The sequence below is a fragment of the Ctenopharyngodon idella genome, chromosome 7, assembly GCF_019924925.1.
Source record: "Ctenopharyngodon idella isolate HZGC_01 chromosome 7, HZGC01, whole genome shotgun sequence".
In the NCBI taxonomy this organism is placed as follows: Eukaryota; Metazoa; Chordata; class Actinopteri; order Cypriniformes; family Xenocyprididae; genus Ctenopharyngodon; species Ctenopharyngodon idella.
The window spans coordinates 32,490,236-32,508,709 of NC_067226.1; the positions used below are offsets into that span (position 1 = coordinate 32,490,236).

Consider the following 18,474-nt stretch of genomic DNA (forward strand, 5'->3'; position numbering starts at 1 on the left):
ACCTGCATTCAGTGATAATATTTACATTTTATTCCTACATTTTTTTTTTGTACATCTATCCTTTGACTTGACAGGTGAGGATCAAAAACATACGTGGTTTCTACTCTCTCTATGCAAAAAGTAACCCCGTCCCACTTTGCATTAATGTGATTATATTCTATAACAATGCAATTCAAAAGACATAGAAATCCATTTCTGTGAAGAGATTAAAAATGAATTACACTGGGAATTCAGCACAGTGTAACTACTGTGTACAGCTTTCTCAAAGAGACCAAAGTCACATGATTGTTTAAACCGGCGGATACAAATAAATCTTTCATCGTTGGGCGTCTCTGTGAATAACAACAGAAACTATGACGACATGTTGATCAGGTGACAACAGGCATGTCCTTGAAGTTCCAGCCAGTTACTGATTTTCTTGACCCTTAACATGATGCAGATAGCAGCTTGAGTGTAATAGAAAATTGGACGCCTAGAAATTCCACTTTAATCCACAGCATTGAGTGAAGGAAAAAATAAAGCGCCATATTTGAAGTCAGCTCATACAGAGGCAAAATTAATTATCAGATACATATTCAGGTGTGGTTTTAATCATTATACATGTGGTTCAGCTACAAAAATTGACTTACCACGGTCATACTGGAGACAGGATTTATATGAATGTCTGCTACAGTAACTATAACCAGCACTTGAACAGTGTGACACAAATGTGTAATTTTATTCCAAGCAGGGCAAAGAGAAACTAAAATGAAATAATAAAATAAAATTCTTTACATCTCTTTACGAGGATAGTTTCAGGGGAGACTTTAAACTTATTTCTCTAAGCCATGATTACATAAAGCGAGAGTAGAGATGGCATAAGTTCACGGAAGTGAGTAACGAATCATCACAAGCGTACAGTGAGAAATGGACCCTTAGGAAAACTGAGGCGGCAAACAATCAGCTGAAGAAAACGGGCTTGTTATTTTTAGTTCTTGGCGGCATCAACCTGTCTCGTCCAGTTTTCCTCTTCGATTCCAGAGTCATACTCCTCCTCAGATGGGTCTTTAGCTGGAGCTCTGAGTGGAGAGAGCAAAACAGTCAATGAGATTAATTCATGCAGTAAATTCAAAGGGACAGCAATGTGTGTTGGTTTACTCTGAGAGTTAAAGGGATAGTTCACCCAAAAATGTAAATTATCCCATGATTTACTCACCCTCAAGACATCCTAGGTGTGTATGACTATCTTCTTTCAGACGAACACAATCTGAGTTATATAAAAAATATCCTGGCTCTTCTAAGCTTTATTATGGGAGTGAATAGTAACTGATATTTTGAAGCCCAAAAAAGTGCATCCATCCATCATAAAAGTAATCCATACGACTCCAGGGGGTTAATAAAGGCCTTCTGAAGCGAAGCGATTAGTTTTTGTAAGAAAAGTATACATATTTATAACTTTATAAACTAGAATCACTGGCTTCCGTACGCGAGTCGATTCCGGCAGAAGAGTGACCTCTGACCCGACGCATGACGTATTGACGAACGCAGAAGTGCAGAGGAGAGAGCAAAACAAAACACCGGTCACGAATTAGGAGTCTAAAAAGAAAATTAAGGAGAAATTTCGGAGGAGCTTGAGTGTGTTGCCCAGCCCTATTTGTTTGAACATAAACATGGATATTTTTCTTACAAAAACGCATCGCTTCGCTTCAGAAGGCCTTTATTAACCCACTAAAGTCGTATGGATTACTTTTATGATGGATGGAGGCATTTTTTTGGGCTTTAAAATCTCATGCCCTATTCACTCCCATTATAAATCTTAGAAGAGCCAGAATATATTTTAGTATAACTCTGATTGTGTTCGACTGAAAGAAGAAAGTCATATACACCTAGGATGGCTTGAGGGTGAGTAAATCATGGGATAATTTTCATTTTTGGGTAGTTTGATCTAATATTTGACATTTTTTAAAATGTTGTAGATTTAAGTAGCAAATGAGAATCAATGAAATTAATGTTTACATTTTGAGACAAAGGTCTTTTTAATGATTTTAAATTTTGTTAAAGGTAATTAAAGCAACGGAAGAATATGTAAAAGTATGATATTTGGGGTAAAAATCGCTGCTGCTGTTGGGGCGAAAGGCACAATAATTAACATGATTATATGTAAATATACTGAACAAAAATGAAATCTTTTATTTATCAAAATAAACAGAAAATAGTACAAATTTTGCTAAAGTGATTGTTTTGAACAAGTATTAACTTAGACATTATTAAAAACATTATTTTAGCTAAAGTATATGTATCAATACCATGTGTCTTTTGCCCCATGCTGGTTTTACCCCGTGTGTCTGTGGGGTAAAAGGCCCCCCTCGCCACCGCATACATTTATAAGATTTTTAAACAAAACTAACCACTTTTATGAATTATTTTCACATAAAATCTGTTGCTCTATCAATGTTCAATACAAAAAACAATATATTTTTTTGCAATCATACACTATAGGAATAGTGAAAAGCACGTTTTTTTCTTAAGGTGTGCCTTTAGCCCCGTTCTACCCTATATTATATTATGTTTACTGATCAATATATATTGTTAAAACATTTTTGATAAAATTGTTTAATGGCAAAGTGCATTACAGTTCAAATAGATAAATAAAAGATCAAGGTATCTTCAAAATAAATTCTTCAAATGCATGCATATACTTTCATTTTTTGGTGACACTTTACATTAAGGTTTCATTTGTTAACTACATTAGTTCACATGAACTAAGACTTCAAACTTAGTTAATTTCAACATTTACTAATACATTTTTAAAATCAAAAGTTGTACGTGTTAACGTTAGTTAATGCACCGTGAACTAACATGAACAAAGAACAATTGTATTTTTTTTTAACTAAAATTAAAAAAGATAAATGTTTTTTAAAAAAACACATTGCTTACTGTTAGTTTATATTAGTTATTACATGTTAACAAATGAGACCTTATTGTGAAGTGTTACCAATTTTAAGGTATTTTTATTCTAGTATTTTAATTTTTTCTTAAAATTGCTCATTCCTACTCAGAACATTTGCTCAGAAGACAAAAAACGCCTGAAAACAATCCATAGTTCCAGGCGTGTCAGAGGTGGTTTTAAACAATAATTGTCGAAAGATTAGATGACAAAATAAACTAGGTCATGTGAGCTCTCACCTTATGTACTGAGGTGTTGCTTTTCCTTGAACCACTTCCTTGTTCACCTCCACTGCCACAATATCAGAATGTGGCACCTCAAACATGGGATCGAGCAGCAGTTTTTCCTGTTGGGAAACAGTGGCAGCTTATGACATCACAAGAGCGCACGTCATTATACAAGCATGCCTTTGAGGAACTGAAATCAATACTAGCAACAAAAACAGCATTCTCTCACCATTATGGATCTAAGCCCACGGGCTCCGGTTTTACGCTCCAGAGCTAATCTGGCGATCGCTCTGAGGGCATCAGGTGTCACGTTGAGATCACACTAATACAAAACAAACACACAGCACATTCTCTTTTTATTTATGCCACATTTTATCATATCATATTATATTACATTATGTTTTATATATATATATATATTTGCTGAATTTGTAGCACTATAAACCAATTGCTTATATTAACAAACTGAATGAATAAATATATTATTAATTATATTAATATAATTAAAAAGAATAATAATAATAAAATAAAATGTTCATGTAATGCATCTTATTTTGAATTATTATTTTATTAACATTTTATTTTTTAATTTTAGGGTTTGGCATCTCCATGTGGTTGTGTTCAGTATTACAACTTCAATAAAATAAAAACAAACTCTAAACAAGCTCTTTCTGTGGCAATGTACACATACTATGCACTAGGGGTGTAACGGTACATGTATTTGTCCCGAACCGTACGGTACAGACGTCACGGTTTGGTTCACGCAGTCAGACAACGAATACAGTCAGTCACAGGCAATTCACACTCCAACACAGAAGGGGGCGCATGCGGTAATGCAACACTGTTTGCTAACCGCCACAAACAGGAAAAAGAGCAGAAGAAGAACAGACGATCTATGCATAGATATGTTTAGGTATAATCTCTCAACCAGTGTTTTAACTGCGGAAAGACATCAATAAAACAGCTTGAGAATAATATCTCACGTAGCATTACATTTACCTCAGGCAAGTCATTCAGTGTCCACAGCATGTTAGTTCACTAGAGAAATGAAGCATTTCACTAAATATATGCACTATATTAGCTTATTTATTCATTATATTTACTTTACCTGTTAGTAAAGTCTTGATTATTTAATAAAAAAGAAGAAAAAAGAAGCAATTTTATGTTTCGTTTTCTCTCCCGCTGCTGTACTGAACCCGTACTGAACTGTGACTTCAATACCGAGGTACGTACCAAACCATTATGTTTGTGTACCATTACACCTCTACCCCTGTGTACACTGAGAAGTTTTGTTCTGTAATGTTTTTTGGGTTTTTTGTGTGTGCATAAATTTATGAATTATATGGACTCCTTATATTTATTAAACGTCCTTTTGGAGTCTCCAAGTGTCCTTTTTTGGAAAGACACCTAAATTTATCTTGAAAAAAGCTTGCAGAAAATACAGTTTTGTGAGAATCATCCATCAATCTGATGGTTTACTTTGCTGGATATAGCAAATGATGACAAAATAAATGTGTTAAACAAGATAAATGATGTATGCTTATTAATTTCACAATAAATACGTGATTGATTAATCACACAAAAAGGGCATTTGCCTAGCAGCCTAGTTTGTATATTAGGTACCAACCTTGTCCATGCTGAAGAGAGCCTGATACTGAGGCACAACAGCATTGCGTGGCTCCGTAAGGATTCGCACCAGCGTCTCCTCATCCAGACTGTGCAGTGGAACCACAACGGGAAGACGGCCCACAAACTCAGGAATCATGCCGAATTCAATGAGGTCTCTGGCCTCTACGTGTTTCAGAAGTCGGTCCTTCTCCTCGATCTCGGCCACTGCGTCCACCTCTCCACCTGTGGTGTTAGCCAGGTCAGCCGCTGCTGCCGCCCTTCGACCTTTCCCCATGTTAGACGGTGTTCCAAACCCAAGGTACTACATATGGAATATAAAGGCAAGGAGGGGAAAAGGAGAAAATGAGATGGAGTTTTTCACCCTACCGCGGTACTTCCGCCTACGTCACACATGACCTTTCCAACGTGATTATGTAATGCGTGGTGCTTCGCAGAGCAGTGCAAGATGAGCGTTTGTGGTTAAAAAGTATATACATTTTAATTTTTTGTAGAAAATGGCTGATCATTTCGCTAGATAAGACCCTTATTCCTCGTCTGGGATCGTGTAGAGCCCTTTGAAGCTGCACTGAAACTGACATTTGAACCTTCAACCCGTTGAACCCCAGTGATATATGGAGAAAAATCCTGGAATGTTTTCCTCAAAAACCTTAATTTTTTTTTGACTGAAGAAAGAAAGACAAACATCTTGGATGACATGGGGGTGAGTAAATTATCAGGAAATTTTAATTCTGAAGTAAACTAATCCTTTAAAGGCCTTTGGTCCATTGATTCATACTTTTATTATAAATTAGAATAAATTTGCTGAAGGAAATTAATATTAAAATTTAAGATAACCAAGCTAGTCTTTCATAATTTTGTGAATAAATCCTTGTTGTTCTGTGTCAACATTCAGAACTTACCTTCTCATTCTTTCTCCTGCTGATGATACGGTCAAGTCCATTAAATGCTCCAGATGCTACAAACAGGATGTTGGTGGTGTCAACTTGCACAGTTTCACCTCTCAGCTTCCTGGTGTTCTTCTCAGGAACATTAACAATAGTGCCTTCCAGTAGCTTCAGTAAACCCTACAAAAATAACCTAACGTTATCTATCACAACAAAAATACGTCTCAGTTTAGGTTATTTTGAAAATCTTGCTGTGAAGACATCAGAATTTTAGGTATGACTAAAATCTGTTTTCTGTAGCCATAAAAATGACTTGCAGAAGGCTCATTATGCAAAAATAAATACATCACACGTTACTGTTAGTGATTAAAGAAGTACACTAGAAATACAGAACTGAGATTCCAAGAATAACAAACAGTGTTTCTGTAAATCTTTAACAGCCATGTGAGCTTTCTTGTGATTTAGGTCAAAGTTCAGCTGAATATCAGTGACACTTCTGAATTAATCTAGGACACGGAATCTGCTTCCTTTTTTTTTAATTACCAACCTGCTGCACTCCTTCTCCTCCCACGTCCCTTAACTGATGGATCCCAGGAACGCTGCCAATCTTGTCCACTTCGTCCAAGAACACGATGCCTAAAAACAATTTCAACATCTTTAATGAAAGAACTCATTGCACAACAAGGTTTTGGATATTTCCTACATGTGGGTAAATGTCACAGGAAGTCTCTGTTACCTTGCTGAGCTTTCTCGATCACATAGTTGGCATCCTGCAGAAGCTTTGCGATGACTGACTCTATGTCCTCTCCCACGTACCCCGCCTGGGTGAGGGTGGTGCAGTCACAGATTGCAAAGGGAACATCCAGGCACTTGGCCAGCGTTTGGGCCAGAAGTGTTTTCCCTGTCACACAACTCAGTTAGGTTTCTAGTTTTTCCACATTACCACACTCAAAACATACACTAACGTTCAAAGGTTTAGGGTCGGAAAATTGTTTTTGAAAGAGGTCTGGACTCCCATGCTCACCAAGGCTGCATTTATTTGATCAAAAATACAGTAAAAACAGAAATATTATGAAATAACATGTTCTAAAAATGTAATTTATTCCTTTGATGGAAAAGGTTTGTACAGATACTGTAAAATGAAATTCCAGGACTTTCAAGGACTTTTCAAGCACTACTTTTTTAGTTTTCAAGAACTACAATCAAAGATCTCCCTTATCGAACAAGATCTTTATTATCTTTCAAATTCTAAAAAAAAAAGGTAAATAGATAAATAAAAAAATGGTACAAAAAAAGTGCAGCACGTGCAATAACTGTGGTAACTTTATCCATTGAAAGCATACTATGACAAAGATATCGCTTTCCTTATTCAAACTGATATTTTCTCCCATGATTGAAGAATGAAAGCTGTATCATATACTTGGATATGTATATGAGCAATACCATGCAAAATGGCTCTATATGTATATCAGATGGGCTGTAGCATGAAAAGATTGTTTCATCAATAACATTAAACATTAATTTCATATATATTGTCTTTCAATTATTCAAGCACTTTTCAAGTAGCTTTTTATAAATATGAGTGTTTTGAAGGCTGTTCCAGGACTTAAATTTCAAAAAGTCAAATTCAAGTACTTTAAGCACCTTGTACAAACCCTGTTTTTAAGTGTCACACGATTCCTCAGAAATTATTCTAATATTCATAAACATTTCTTCTTCTTATTATTATTATCAATGTTGAAAACAGTTGTGCTGCTTAATATTTTTGTGGAAACATTCTTTTTTTTCAGGTTTCTTTGATGATTAGAAAGTTCAAAACAGGGGGGCTGCACATTTTTTTTTTAATTCAAATTTAAAACTTAAGACCTTTTTAAGACCTGAAAACATGAAAATTAATATCATAAGGAATATGTACATAAAAATAGAGATTTCACTTCTACTGTTAATGAAATTTTGGTAGGCTACATAGTTTTCACTATGAGATGGATAGCCTAATTGTTATACAATTCAGATGGGCTACAGGTGTTTATTTTTTAAATGTGATCGTTGGTACATTTTACCAGATTTACCATACTTTCAATACAAAAATTAAAATATGAAAAATATTCTATATAAAAATAATTATTTTCAAATAAAAGCATTTTCTTTACAAAATAAAAGCATTTTCTTTACAAAATACAAGACTTGGGCCCCGTTTACACTAGTGCGTTTTAAAATGAAAATGATCCTCGTCTACACTGGCGTTCCCACAGCATTTCAGGAACGATCTCCGTCTGCACTACACGACCGAAAACGCACGTCACATGACCGTTCATGCACACTGGTCATGCGCGTACAAGTGTAAACAGCTGTCTCTTGCGCATGTAGGTAGCTGCAGTATTAAAGAAAAAAATGCTGAGTTTAACTGTACAATGGCTGCTAAAAATGACAACAAAGCCAGTTCAGTTCAGTCTCCTTGTTATTGTTTACACGGTCGTCAAGAATACGCAGAGCGAACGTGGGCAGCCATACCATCGTTTTCAAATGTCTCCATTTTGGTCTGTTTACACTGAAACACAACTCCGCCGTTTTCAAACTAAAACAGGGTCTGCAGTTTTTTTGAAAGTCTCCGTTTTTGAGGGTCGAAAACACCGGCGTAGTGTAAATGACAGGTGTAACCGTAGCAAAACGTATGCGTTTTAAAATGAAAACACACTAGAGTAAACGGGGCCTTGGTCTTCAAAAAGCCTTTTTCCAAAAGGTACGTCTTGAAAAAGGGGGGGGCCTACAGTCAGAGAGTGAATGTGCGTTTTCATTCAGCGCGTCTCCTTCGCTGGTTCATGCTTCTCATCCATGTTGAGCTTGTTTACATCAGAGTGCGGATGCCTCTTAGTGCACACGCAATGTTGTAAATTTTAACCAGCTGATGGAAAAGTATTCTAAAATGCATTCTAAAAAATAAAAAATTCAAAATTCGCCTTAATTCCCATAGTACCAAATTTAAACTTCTTGCAGCATAAAATTCTTGGCTTCATTGCCGTCACTGGTTGTTGCCAACCATCTCCAAACCAGTCATCTTTGAGTTAAATTTGCACTTTCCCATTTTGCTCGAATTTGCCCGCTCTCTTCTCCCAAGTGACTCACCCTCTCCGACTCATCTCTGGTGAAGCGCGTGTGACTTACGTAAAAAAAAAAAAAAAAAAAGACGGACATAACACGGTCAAGTTGCAAACTGGGTAAAAAACTTGGTGCTATACAGCCCAAAAGCATTTATTTTTTGATCAGATTTAAGACCTCATCTTAAAATGTAATACCTAGCAGAAAAAATACAAATATTTCAGACTTTTTAATGCGCTGCGGGAACCCTGCAAAATAACAGCGTTTATTTGAAATCGAAATCTTTTGTATTATTATAAATGTCATTACTGTATTATTACTGTCACTTTTGATCAATTTAATGGGTCCTTGCTGAAAGTACTCTCTGCTCCGTTTAATAAATTAGACTTCTGTCAAATTGTACACAACGCAGAGGGTGTGTTTCAGTCTCACCAGAGCCAGTGGGGCCCAGCAGCACTATGTTGCTCTTCTCTAGTTTGATGTCGGTGTGTGTGGAGTCCAGCACTTCTCCTCCTCTCTTCTCTGGAGCTGCCTGCTGGTTCATCTGCTGCTGCATGGAGGCACCCAGAGCATTTCCATGAGGACTGATCCCTGCGATCTGGAGCAGCTCTGGACAAATTAAACAACAGCAGCAAACAAACAAAAAATGAAATTATCGAGTATGTCCCTCACTTTACAAAAACAAACCTAGAGAGTGCACACATATTCTATGTGATGTAGTCTAGTAGGTTAGACAAGAACTTGCACATTTAGACACTTTCACTGCGTGATTTAGTCTATTAAAAAGCATTTAGATTGCACCTAACATTTAAGATAAGGGGGCAAAAATACCTCTGTATGTCTTTAATATTTATATAACTTAAAAGAGTTAAAGGATTAGTTAACTTTCAAATGAAAATTACCCCAAGCTTTTCTCACTCTCAAGCCATTCTAGGTGCATATGATTTTCTTCTTTCTGATGAACACAAACAGAGTTATATTAATAAATATCCTGACGCATCCAAGCTTTATAATGGCAGTGAACGATACCAATGAGTATGAGCTTGATGGTATGAGCTCAGATTGTGTTCATCTGGAAGAAGAAAGTCATATACACCTAGGATGGCTTGAGGGCGAGTAAAGCTTGGGGTAATTTTCATTTCAAAGTGAACTAATCCTTTACTTACTATCACATAAATAGTGCTGTTTCTTCTCCAATCAGCATAATTACAAATGTGATATTGATTTTGTACAACAGTTCAATAAATAAAGAATTTAATATTAAGTGACTTACATTTAGACACAATATTGCCTGTTTTTGCTCTATTTCGCCCAATGAAAATAGTTCCAAACAAAGCCACAGGACTGTTGTGCATCTCTGAGCAACACATAGCGGGGAATGATTGAATGATTCAATAACTCACTCATCAAGACAGTCAAATGCTTCATTCCTGAATGAATCAGCCATTTGAATTAATCATTTGAAACTCAATGAATCACTCATTAACAGTGACTTGCTGCCACCTACTAGCAGTTTTAATTTTACATTTAAAGTATCTTTTCATTTTTATAAATAACATAAAAATATCAATATTCAACATTTATGTTTAAAACATCAAAACATTAATGCATTTGTAACTGCATGTTAAATGCATTCATGTCCCTCTGAGCTGCATTAAACAGTCTGTGTAAATGCATCTAAATGCCACTTCAGATGCAGCTTCTGTGTTTCCTCTGCAATGAATGGATGAATTTTATTGATACGGATTTCCTTTGATTGGTAACAGCCCTATTGTGTCTTATTATTCTAACTGAATTTATAAAGTTAAAAAAAAGAATTTGACACAAAAGATGATGCATATATTTAATTAGGTTTAAAAAAATGGCTTTATAACAGTAAAAATGCCCCTAAAAAAGGTAAAAATCAATTTAAACTTATTGGAAAAGATAATTTCTGTCACTGCTGCGAACCAACCACTACACAAAATATGACGAATATCAAAAACTTTAGGAGTCAGCTGTTCACGGCAGCCCAAAACTTGCCAAGTTGCCAACACAATAAACACACTCAGCAAAATATTGTCTAATTATCGTTATCAAGAAAATCCTAGAAAATATTGAGATATCATTTTTTTTGTAAGTATCGCACAGCCCAGCATAAACTATGAACTTTTGAAGTATCTTTGAAAAACTCATCTTAACAAACATGTTCTTATTTCTTATGTAATTAGTTTGATTACCACAATAATTTCAACACCTCACTTATCATATTTACAAAATTACAGTTTACAGTAATGCACGTACAAAGGTCAATAGTCTATAGGGCAAGACATTCAAAGAGGGATTGAATCAAAGCATCCAAAACTCACATTTCTGTTAAACCACTTAAAAAGACTTTGATACAAAGATGTGTGTTTTTTAAGATTTCATATAAATTTGTAAATATCGAACATTTCTTTATGAGTCATATGGTAAAAAAAATATTGCTACACAAGTCATAATCAAAACTCAATACTTATATATACTTACGTTTTATATAATAAATTGAAATATAAATATTAGATGAAAAAAAATATTAGATGTATATGTTAAGTTTTTGTTGAAGTACTAAAATCCCTAAAACTAAAAAAGAAATAAAAATAAATTAGAGTAAATAGAAATATTATAAAACAACTAATAAAAATGACAAAAGCACATAAAAAATTATTAAAACAAACTAAATCTAAAATGAAAACTCAAAATATAAAAATAAAAGCTCTAATTTGTTTTAAATACAAATAACTTGCCAATCACAAATAAGCATATCAATAATACTAAAATAACACTTATAATAACAGCACCGAAATGTTAAATCTCTTCTTCAGTAAAGACTAGTTGCATTGCGCACTGTTAGCTGGTAAGGTCAAATTGCTTAGTGTGCACAGCTGCTCTAATCACAGGATCTACAGGGATTTCCTGTGACAAGAACCTCTGAAAGCATATGACAAAAGCAACACATGAACCAGCAGTCAAATCAGGTCACTAGGACATTTAACTGGTAAAACATGACAGCATTCTTTCTGATACATGCATGGCCACTTACGTAATTATGCAATAATATAACACTTCAACAATGTAAAAGGTTAAAGGAAATGAAGAAAACTGACTACGTGATTTTTTTTTGGCATTTGTACAACACCCAACATAAATCAAAGCAAACTGAAACAACATAAAACAGATTTGTTTTGAAAAATAAATGGTTTAAAGGACACAAACTGTATGGACAATAAGATTATGGATGTTGGCATACACTTACTTGTAAACCTGTATTCGTCCTCTCGCCGCCTTAGCTCTAGCTCTATAGAGAAAGGAGGACAGTTACGACGAAATCACTACCAATTCTCACAGAACAAGAAACCTTGACCAGTTAAGTAAACTGCTGCAAAAATGCTTATGAATTGTACAAATGCCAAATGATGATAGATATCATAAAATGTTGCTGTTGGATTAGATACGAATGGACAGAGTACACATCACAATGGAGGTTATATTGGCTTCTGAAGGAGAAGATTAGACGATTCAAGAAGGTACGCAATGGAAAACTATCATGGGATAGTCCTTTTTTTGAAACATGGAATAACTAAAATGGTTAAAAAGACAATTTAACTTAAAGAGGACCTATTATGCCCCTTTTTATAAGATGTAATATAAGTCTCAGGTGTCCCCAGAATGTGTCTGAAGTTTCAGCTCAAAATAACTCACAGATAATTTATTATAGCATGTTGTAAATGCCCATTTTTGAGTGGAAGGAAAAAACATGCTGTTTTCGTGCATGTGTCTTTAAATTCAAATGAGCTGCTGCTCCCCGTCCCCTTTCCAGAAGAGGGCGGTGCCGACAGTTCATGCCTCGGATACTAACAAAACATTTGTTTGGTTTTGATTATCATCTCTATCGCAGTCACGCTCATGTGACATTGCAGTTCTTCATCATCATAAAAGTTCATTATCTGCATGCGTTTTAAAACCATATCAGTGTAAACTTCTGATATATGGTTTTCTGAGCGCACACATCCGAAGCACGCACACAGAAAGCTGTGTGTCAGGCACGTCATGTGAGTATTAAACTAAGTTCTCTTTCACATCTTATTGTGCTTAAACGGTCAAATACACACAAAGATCACATAAACACAGTCGGTTATATCTGTGAACATAAACAAGTAAAGAAATCACATGTGTATATTAGATCTGTGTATTAAAGTGACAGCAGCGTAATATACAGTACCTACTGCTGTATATGAATCAAACAACAAAACAGAAACAGAAAATCACTCACTGCTTTTGACTGAATAACTTTAGTAGCTTTAATAAGAATACATTTCTTACTAGAATGCTGCTGTTAAACGCTCTGGCGAGGAGATAAACATGGCGGACTGTGTACAGCTCACGGAGGGCGGGGTCTATGCTAATAGGGCAGATCTTCACCAGTTGTGGGCGGGGCTTCCCCAATCTTATGTAAGAGTATGGGGAAATCTGGAACCACTCATTTGGAGAGACTGTTTATGATTTATGGGGATTATAAAAAAAGGAGTGGTTGGATTTTTACCATTATAGTATGGTTGTTGTTTAAAAAAAACACTGTGGACACACCTCTATGTTCAAACACCTTATAAAAGTGAATTTTGCATAATAGATCCCCTTTAACTAATGTGACATTTCTGGGTAAAACAGTATATTCAGAGGAAATTAATGTAGAGTAGGAGTTGCAGCGATCATTATTACAACTATTGCTTATATTTATGTTTTGCATTTAAATAAATGTACATTTAAAAAGCTGGATGGGTCCCTTTTAATTTGATGTTGTCTTTGAAGCACAAATATCTGTGTTTTAGTTGCTTTAGTTGTTTTAGGGTCACTTCTTCATTTTGCTTTCAGCTGACAGAGTGAAACCTGGCTTTCTGAGGACATGAATTTAATTTGTATCCTTTAATAGATTCATTTCCTAATGGGTATGATTCTTTTACATAAGACCTGTTTAGTGAAAACCACCTGTTCCTACTTTCTGTGTGTTTTACACACACACGAACGCTTTGCAGTACAAACCTCGAGGAGTGAGGGAGGCCTGTTTCTCCACCTCCACCTGTTGCTGTCTGGAGCCTGCCGGCATGTTGTTGTAGATGCGTTTATAATGGTTGTAAACAGCCACTGACAGAACCTTCTTAGCATGGTCCTGACCCACGACATACTTATCCAGATAAGCAAAGATCTGCGAGAAAACAAAAACAGAGAGATTATATACAAAGCTGGTGACAACCATCTAGATAATCCTGTCACAAGGTGCTCTACTGCTTTCAAACCTCAAAGTTAAATGAATATCTACCTTTTTAGGTGGCGGAGGGGGTTTCTGCTGGAAAGCCAACTTGACAGCTTCTGCTGCGGATTCCGGGTCTTTACTCAAACTCTTCTTAGTATCCGTTTCGGAAAGCACCACGAAAAAGTGGTGGCATTTTTCACATTTCACAAAACGAGTTGATGCTACACAAGAGAAATAACATCTTAGTGTAATTTTATTAAAGGGGACCTATTTATGCCCCTTTTTACAAGATATAATAAGTCTCTGGTGTCCCCAGAGTGTGTTTGTGAAGTTTTAGCTCAAAATACCCCACAGATTATTTTTATAGCATGTTAAAATTGCCACTTCAGGGGTGAGTGTGTCCCTTTAAATGCAAATGAGCTGCTGCTCCGACATACTGGTGTAGGACAAATTGCCAGAACACCGGCAACAACAAAACAGGACAATCTCACACTCTGAAAATGTCAGAAACTGTCAGTAGCGGTGTTCAGCCTTATATGTTCTTAGACCCTCGTTTGTAAAGCAGTCCAGTGCAAAATGATTGGTGCTAATGTATAAAACTTTACCAATTTTCTTCGGGACATTTCCTTTGAATATGAAATTTAACTACGATGTCCTCAGTAGCTACATTTCCACTGTCGGTCCAGTGTGAGCCAGAGCTAACAACGTGCCGTGCTGGGCCAATTTCCCTTGACCTTAAGCACCGAGGCCAAAATCAAGTTGCATTTCCACTGTCAGGCTAGTAGCCCCGCAGCACTTCCCTAAGACCCACCCTTAACACGCCCCCACAAAACAACATCAAACGACCTCACCGTTTCACCAGCTGGCTGAAAACTAGCTAGATCGCAAAATGAGCATGACTGAAACGAACGTTTGGTCTTTAAATGACCAATGTTTACAATAAAAATACAGCAACAGTTGCACCTGCTTCCATTTATTTGTGATCACAAGAATGCACAAAACAACTCCATTAAGGCTTTTAAGTCTAAAGGCTTACACATTTAGAAAAATATTGATAAAATATCATGTTTACATCACATTTCTGAGCATTTCTATGAATTTTCCTCAAAATTATGCAATGATTGCAATCCGAGGATGTCGGAGTGATCTCTCTATACTGTTATCCTTTTAGCCAGAGCAACTGAGGGAGCTCATGAGAAGAAAACAAGAGTTATGTGTTATACAAGTTAACCGGAGTGTGTGACGGATATGCGGATGCATTAGTCCGATATCAACAAAGGCACAGGGAAGAGACATTAAACCAAATAAATACACGATTATAATCATATAAGAGTTGTCTATGTTTCTCAAGGAGTCTCTGGTATTTTCCATAAACGTGTATTTATTATCGCAATGATTAGCATAAGTAGCCTTTAACATCGCATATATTATATTTCTGCCTCATACGGTGATCAGAATCCTCATCGATCGCAAGGAAGTTATTTCAAACACTCGCTGGTGTCTGAAAGTGAGTTTTGAACTGAAAACTGTTTGAAATGTCTTAAATGTTAAAGTTAGCTAGTAGCTTTGGAAACGAGCAGCGGTGTTGACCTTCTCCTGACTCAGGTAAACTCCGCCTCTGTTAATGACCACTCCTCAAGCCCCAGTTGGCCCGCTTTGGACCAAGGTAGTCGGCGGGCCAAAAAACCCTAGCCGTTGGCCCAGAGGAAGCCCCGACGAGGCCCGACCAAATCCCGGAAGTGACAGTGGAAACACGACTGGCCCTGGCACGCACTAGCACGCTCGCCTCTGGCCCGACAGTGGAAACGTGGCTTGTGACTCCAATGGCGGGAGTCTATGGAGATTCTTACGCTGCATTTACACGGGGCGTCGGCGTTAATGTTTCTAATTTACTTTGAATGGGTGACGTCATGCATTGCCAAACTGAATAGTGGGTTCCGTCGCGCCGCTTTACTCGTGGCAGAAGTTGAAGATTTCTCAACTTTTCAAGTGCCAACGCAGGCGTCAGCCAATCAGATCACAGACGCTAGCCAACTGCGTTCGTGCAACACCGGAAAGTAATGTGATGGGCTGATGTACTATCGTTGAACAAAGTCGTTATTTTTGTTTTGTTTTTGCGCACAAAAAGTATTCTCGTCGCTTCGTAACATTAAGGTTGAACCACTGTAGTCACGTTGACTATTTTAACCATGTTTTTACTACTTTTCTGGACATTGAATGTGGTAATTTCGTTGCTTTCTATGGAGGATAAAAAACCTCTCGGATTTCATCAAAATATCTTAATTTGTGTTCAGAAGATGAATGAAAGTCTTACAGGTGTAGAACAACATGAGGGTGAGTAATTAATGACAGAAATTTAATTTTTAGGTAAACTAACCCTTTAACAAGAAATGCAATCTCAATTTTTTACTTTTAACTAAGCATCTTTTAAACCTTGTTACTAATTAAAGCACCAGCAGATGAAAAAGCTACTTCTTGTGTGTGATTTATTTTTAGCATTGAACAGTTAGTTCAGTAAACACTCTGGCCTACTTAAACATGCACAAGGCCAAAAGAAACCATAACTCTTTGGAAACAAGGTCAGTAATAAACACAAAATTAGGTAATCATCTTGAGTAATCCCATATTAAACACAGCAGGCAAACAATTATGTAAAAAAAAAATGAACAAAATAAAATAAAATAAAATGATAAAACAGAAAATTAAATAATAGAAAATAAATCAAGTACTCACAAACAAATGTTTCTACATGTGTGCAAGGATCTCCACATTTAGGGCACCTCAGCTGACTTCCTCCTTTGCCAGAATTATTAGAGCTGGTTCTCTTTCCACTTCCTTCACCAACCGATTTCTTAAAAGGAAGACAAAGATTAAAACAAAATTATTTCCAGGAAGAGGATGAATTTAATAACATTGACAAGTTGTTATTTCCTTCTCAAACCCTTGTCAGAGAACAGGCAGTGTATAAAAAGTAACACTGTATATCTATCATATTACCTTTCCACCATCTCCATCTTTCATCCCATCTTTTGAAGCAAAATACACAGCCGACTCTGAGAAGGACCTCACGGGGATGCGGCGTGCCAGACGAACCTCACGAGCTCCCGGACGGCTCAGTGACAGTAACTGGACTCTGGAGCCTGATATTCCTGTGTCACATACACAAACATGAGACCTTCAGGAGGGAATTTACCCAAAGTAACAATAACATGATGCCAGTTATTAAATCATATTATTTAGAGTGCCTCTACAGGACACTGGCAACAAAAAGTACACATTACTGGAACAGAAATCAAATATCCAACCAATAAAACAATGTTTATCAGATTATAGAAGTCTTGACAAATAAAGCTAAATTTACAGGGCAAACTAACAGCCAAATAAATAATGACACCTTAAACAACATAACAATCCCTAAATGAAATATTAATGGCTTGTAGTTGAACATTTTAATAAACAATATGGTTATATAGACAATTTGCTTATGTACAGCAATGGATGTTAACGTACTTGTCAACAACTGTCCAATTGTTTTTGAACTTTACAAAACAATTAAATCTATTTTTTTTAATATGAGGGTTGATGTAAATATTTCTGCATCATTATACATCATTATGGTTTGTTTATATATTGTTAGCGCACACGCAGCAGCGCTAGCAAACTAACTAGGCTAAGAAACAAACAAACATATATATTTTTCAAAATATGACTTTCTTCTTACCTTTATGAGCAGAATTTATGAGTTTTCTCGCTGCTGAAGCACACGTACACGACATGTTTCAGGGTTGTTTTGTTTTTTTACGAACTGAATCGGTTGATTTTGAGAAGCGCTGGAAGGTTAGCGCTAGCTGAGAGCTAACCCACTGAAAGCCATTCAATACAGGCCCAACAATAATAAATGACTTAAACCGAATCTGTGAATTACATAAAAATCAATCAAACATATTAATATACGAAATGCGTTATTTTGGGAGCTGCTGCATGCAGCTGAACTGAACACACACTGCTGTCTGAACAAGACACTGTGATACAAGTAAACAACTGATGACACTCTTGTCTTGAGTCACTAACTGAATCATTCTGACAGAGAATCATTTGAGTCAGTGAATCAATCTGCGAAGATTCAAAGAATCATTAGGATAAGTGAATCGCTTATCAGTTACAGAATTCATTTAATAGCGAATCAAATGAATCGATAAATCACTAAACATAACATATCACTTAACATATTGTTACAGCAAATCTAGCACCGCAACTACGACAATACACACTCCCCAACACAGAAATAAATAACTGTAACAGAGGAAAGTACAACGTGAGGGTTTATTCAAGATGAACACAATTACTAATTAAACAACCTAAAAAATAAACTTTGCAAGCTGCATGCTGATTTTTATTAAACAACATAAAAGTGTTATAAAATAATGACAGATCTTTTTCTTT

The 18,474-nt window shown here is 36.1% G+C and overlaps 1 protein-coding gene across 2 annotated transcripts; it reads right to left on the minus strand.

Moving 5' to 3' along the window:
* Positions 1–7: 7 nt before the first annotated feature.
* clpxa (caseinolytic mitochondrial matrix peptidase chaperone subunit Xa) lies at positions 8–18,102 on the minus strand. Of its 2 annotated transcripts, XM_051898872.1 has the most exons (14): positions 17,753–18,101; positions 17,029–17,180; positions 16,765–16,882; positions 14,098–14,252; positions 13,821–13,983; positions 12,037–12,078; positions 9,195–9,371; positions 6,403–6,567; positions 6,214–6,302; positions 5,682–5,846; positions 4,781–5,083; positions 3,383–3,475; positions 3,166–3,272; positions 8–1,058 (listed from the first exon to the last, which is right to left on the minus strand). In XM_051898872.1, exons 1-14 carry the CDS (start codon positions 17,805–17,807, stop codon positions 968–970), a joined length of 1,875 nt encoding a protein of 624 aa, XP_051754832.1. In that variant the 5' UTR covers positions 17,808–18,101; the 3' UTR covers positions 8–967. The 2 variants fall into 2 exon arrangements, with proteins under 2 accessions (XP_051754832.1, XP_051754833.1); XM_051898873.1 differs by lacking the exon at positions 12,037–12,078 and having other exon boundaries at positions 17,753–18,102.
* Between the last annotated feature and the right edge of the window lie 372 nt (positions 18,103–18,474).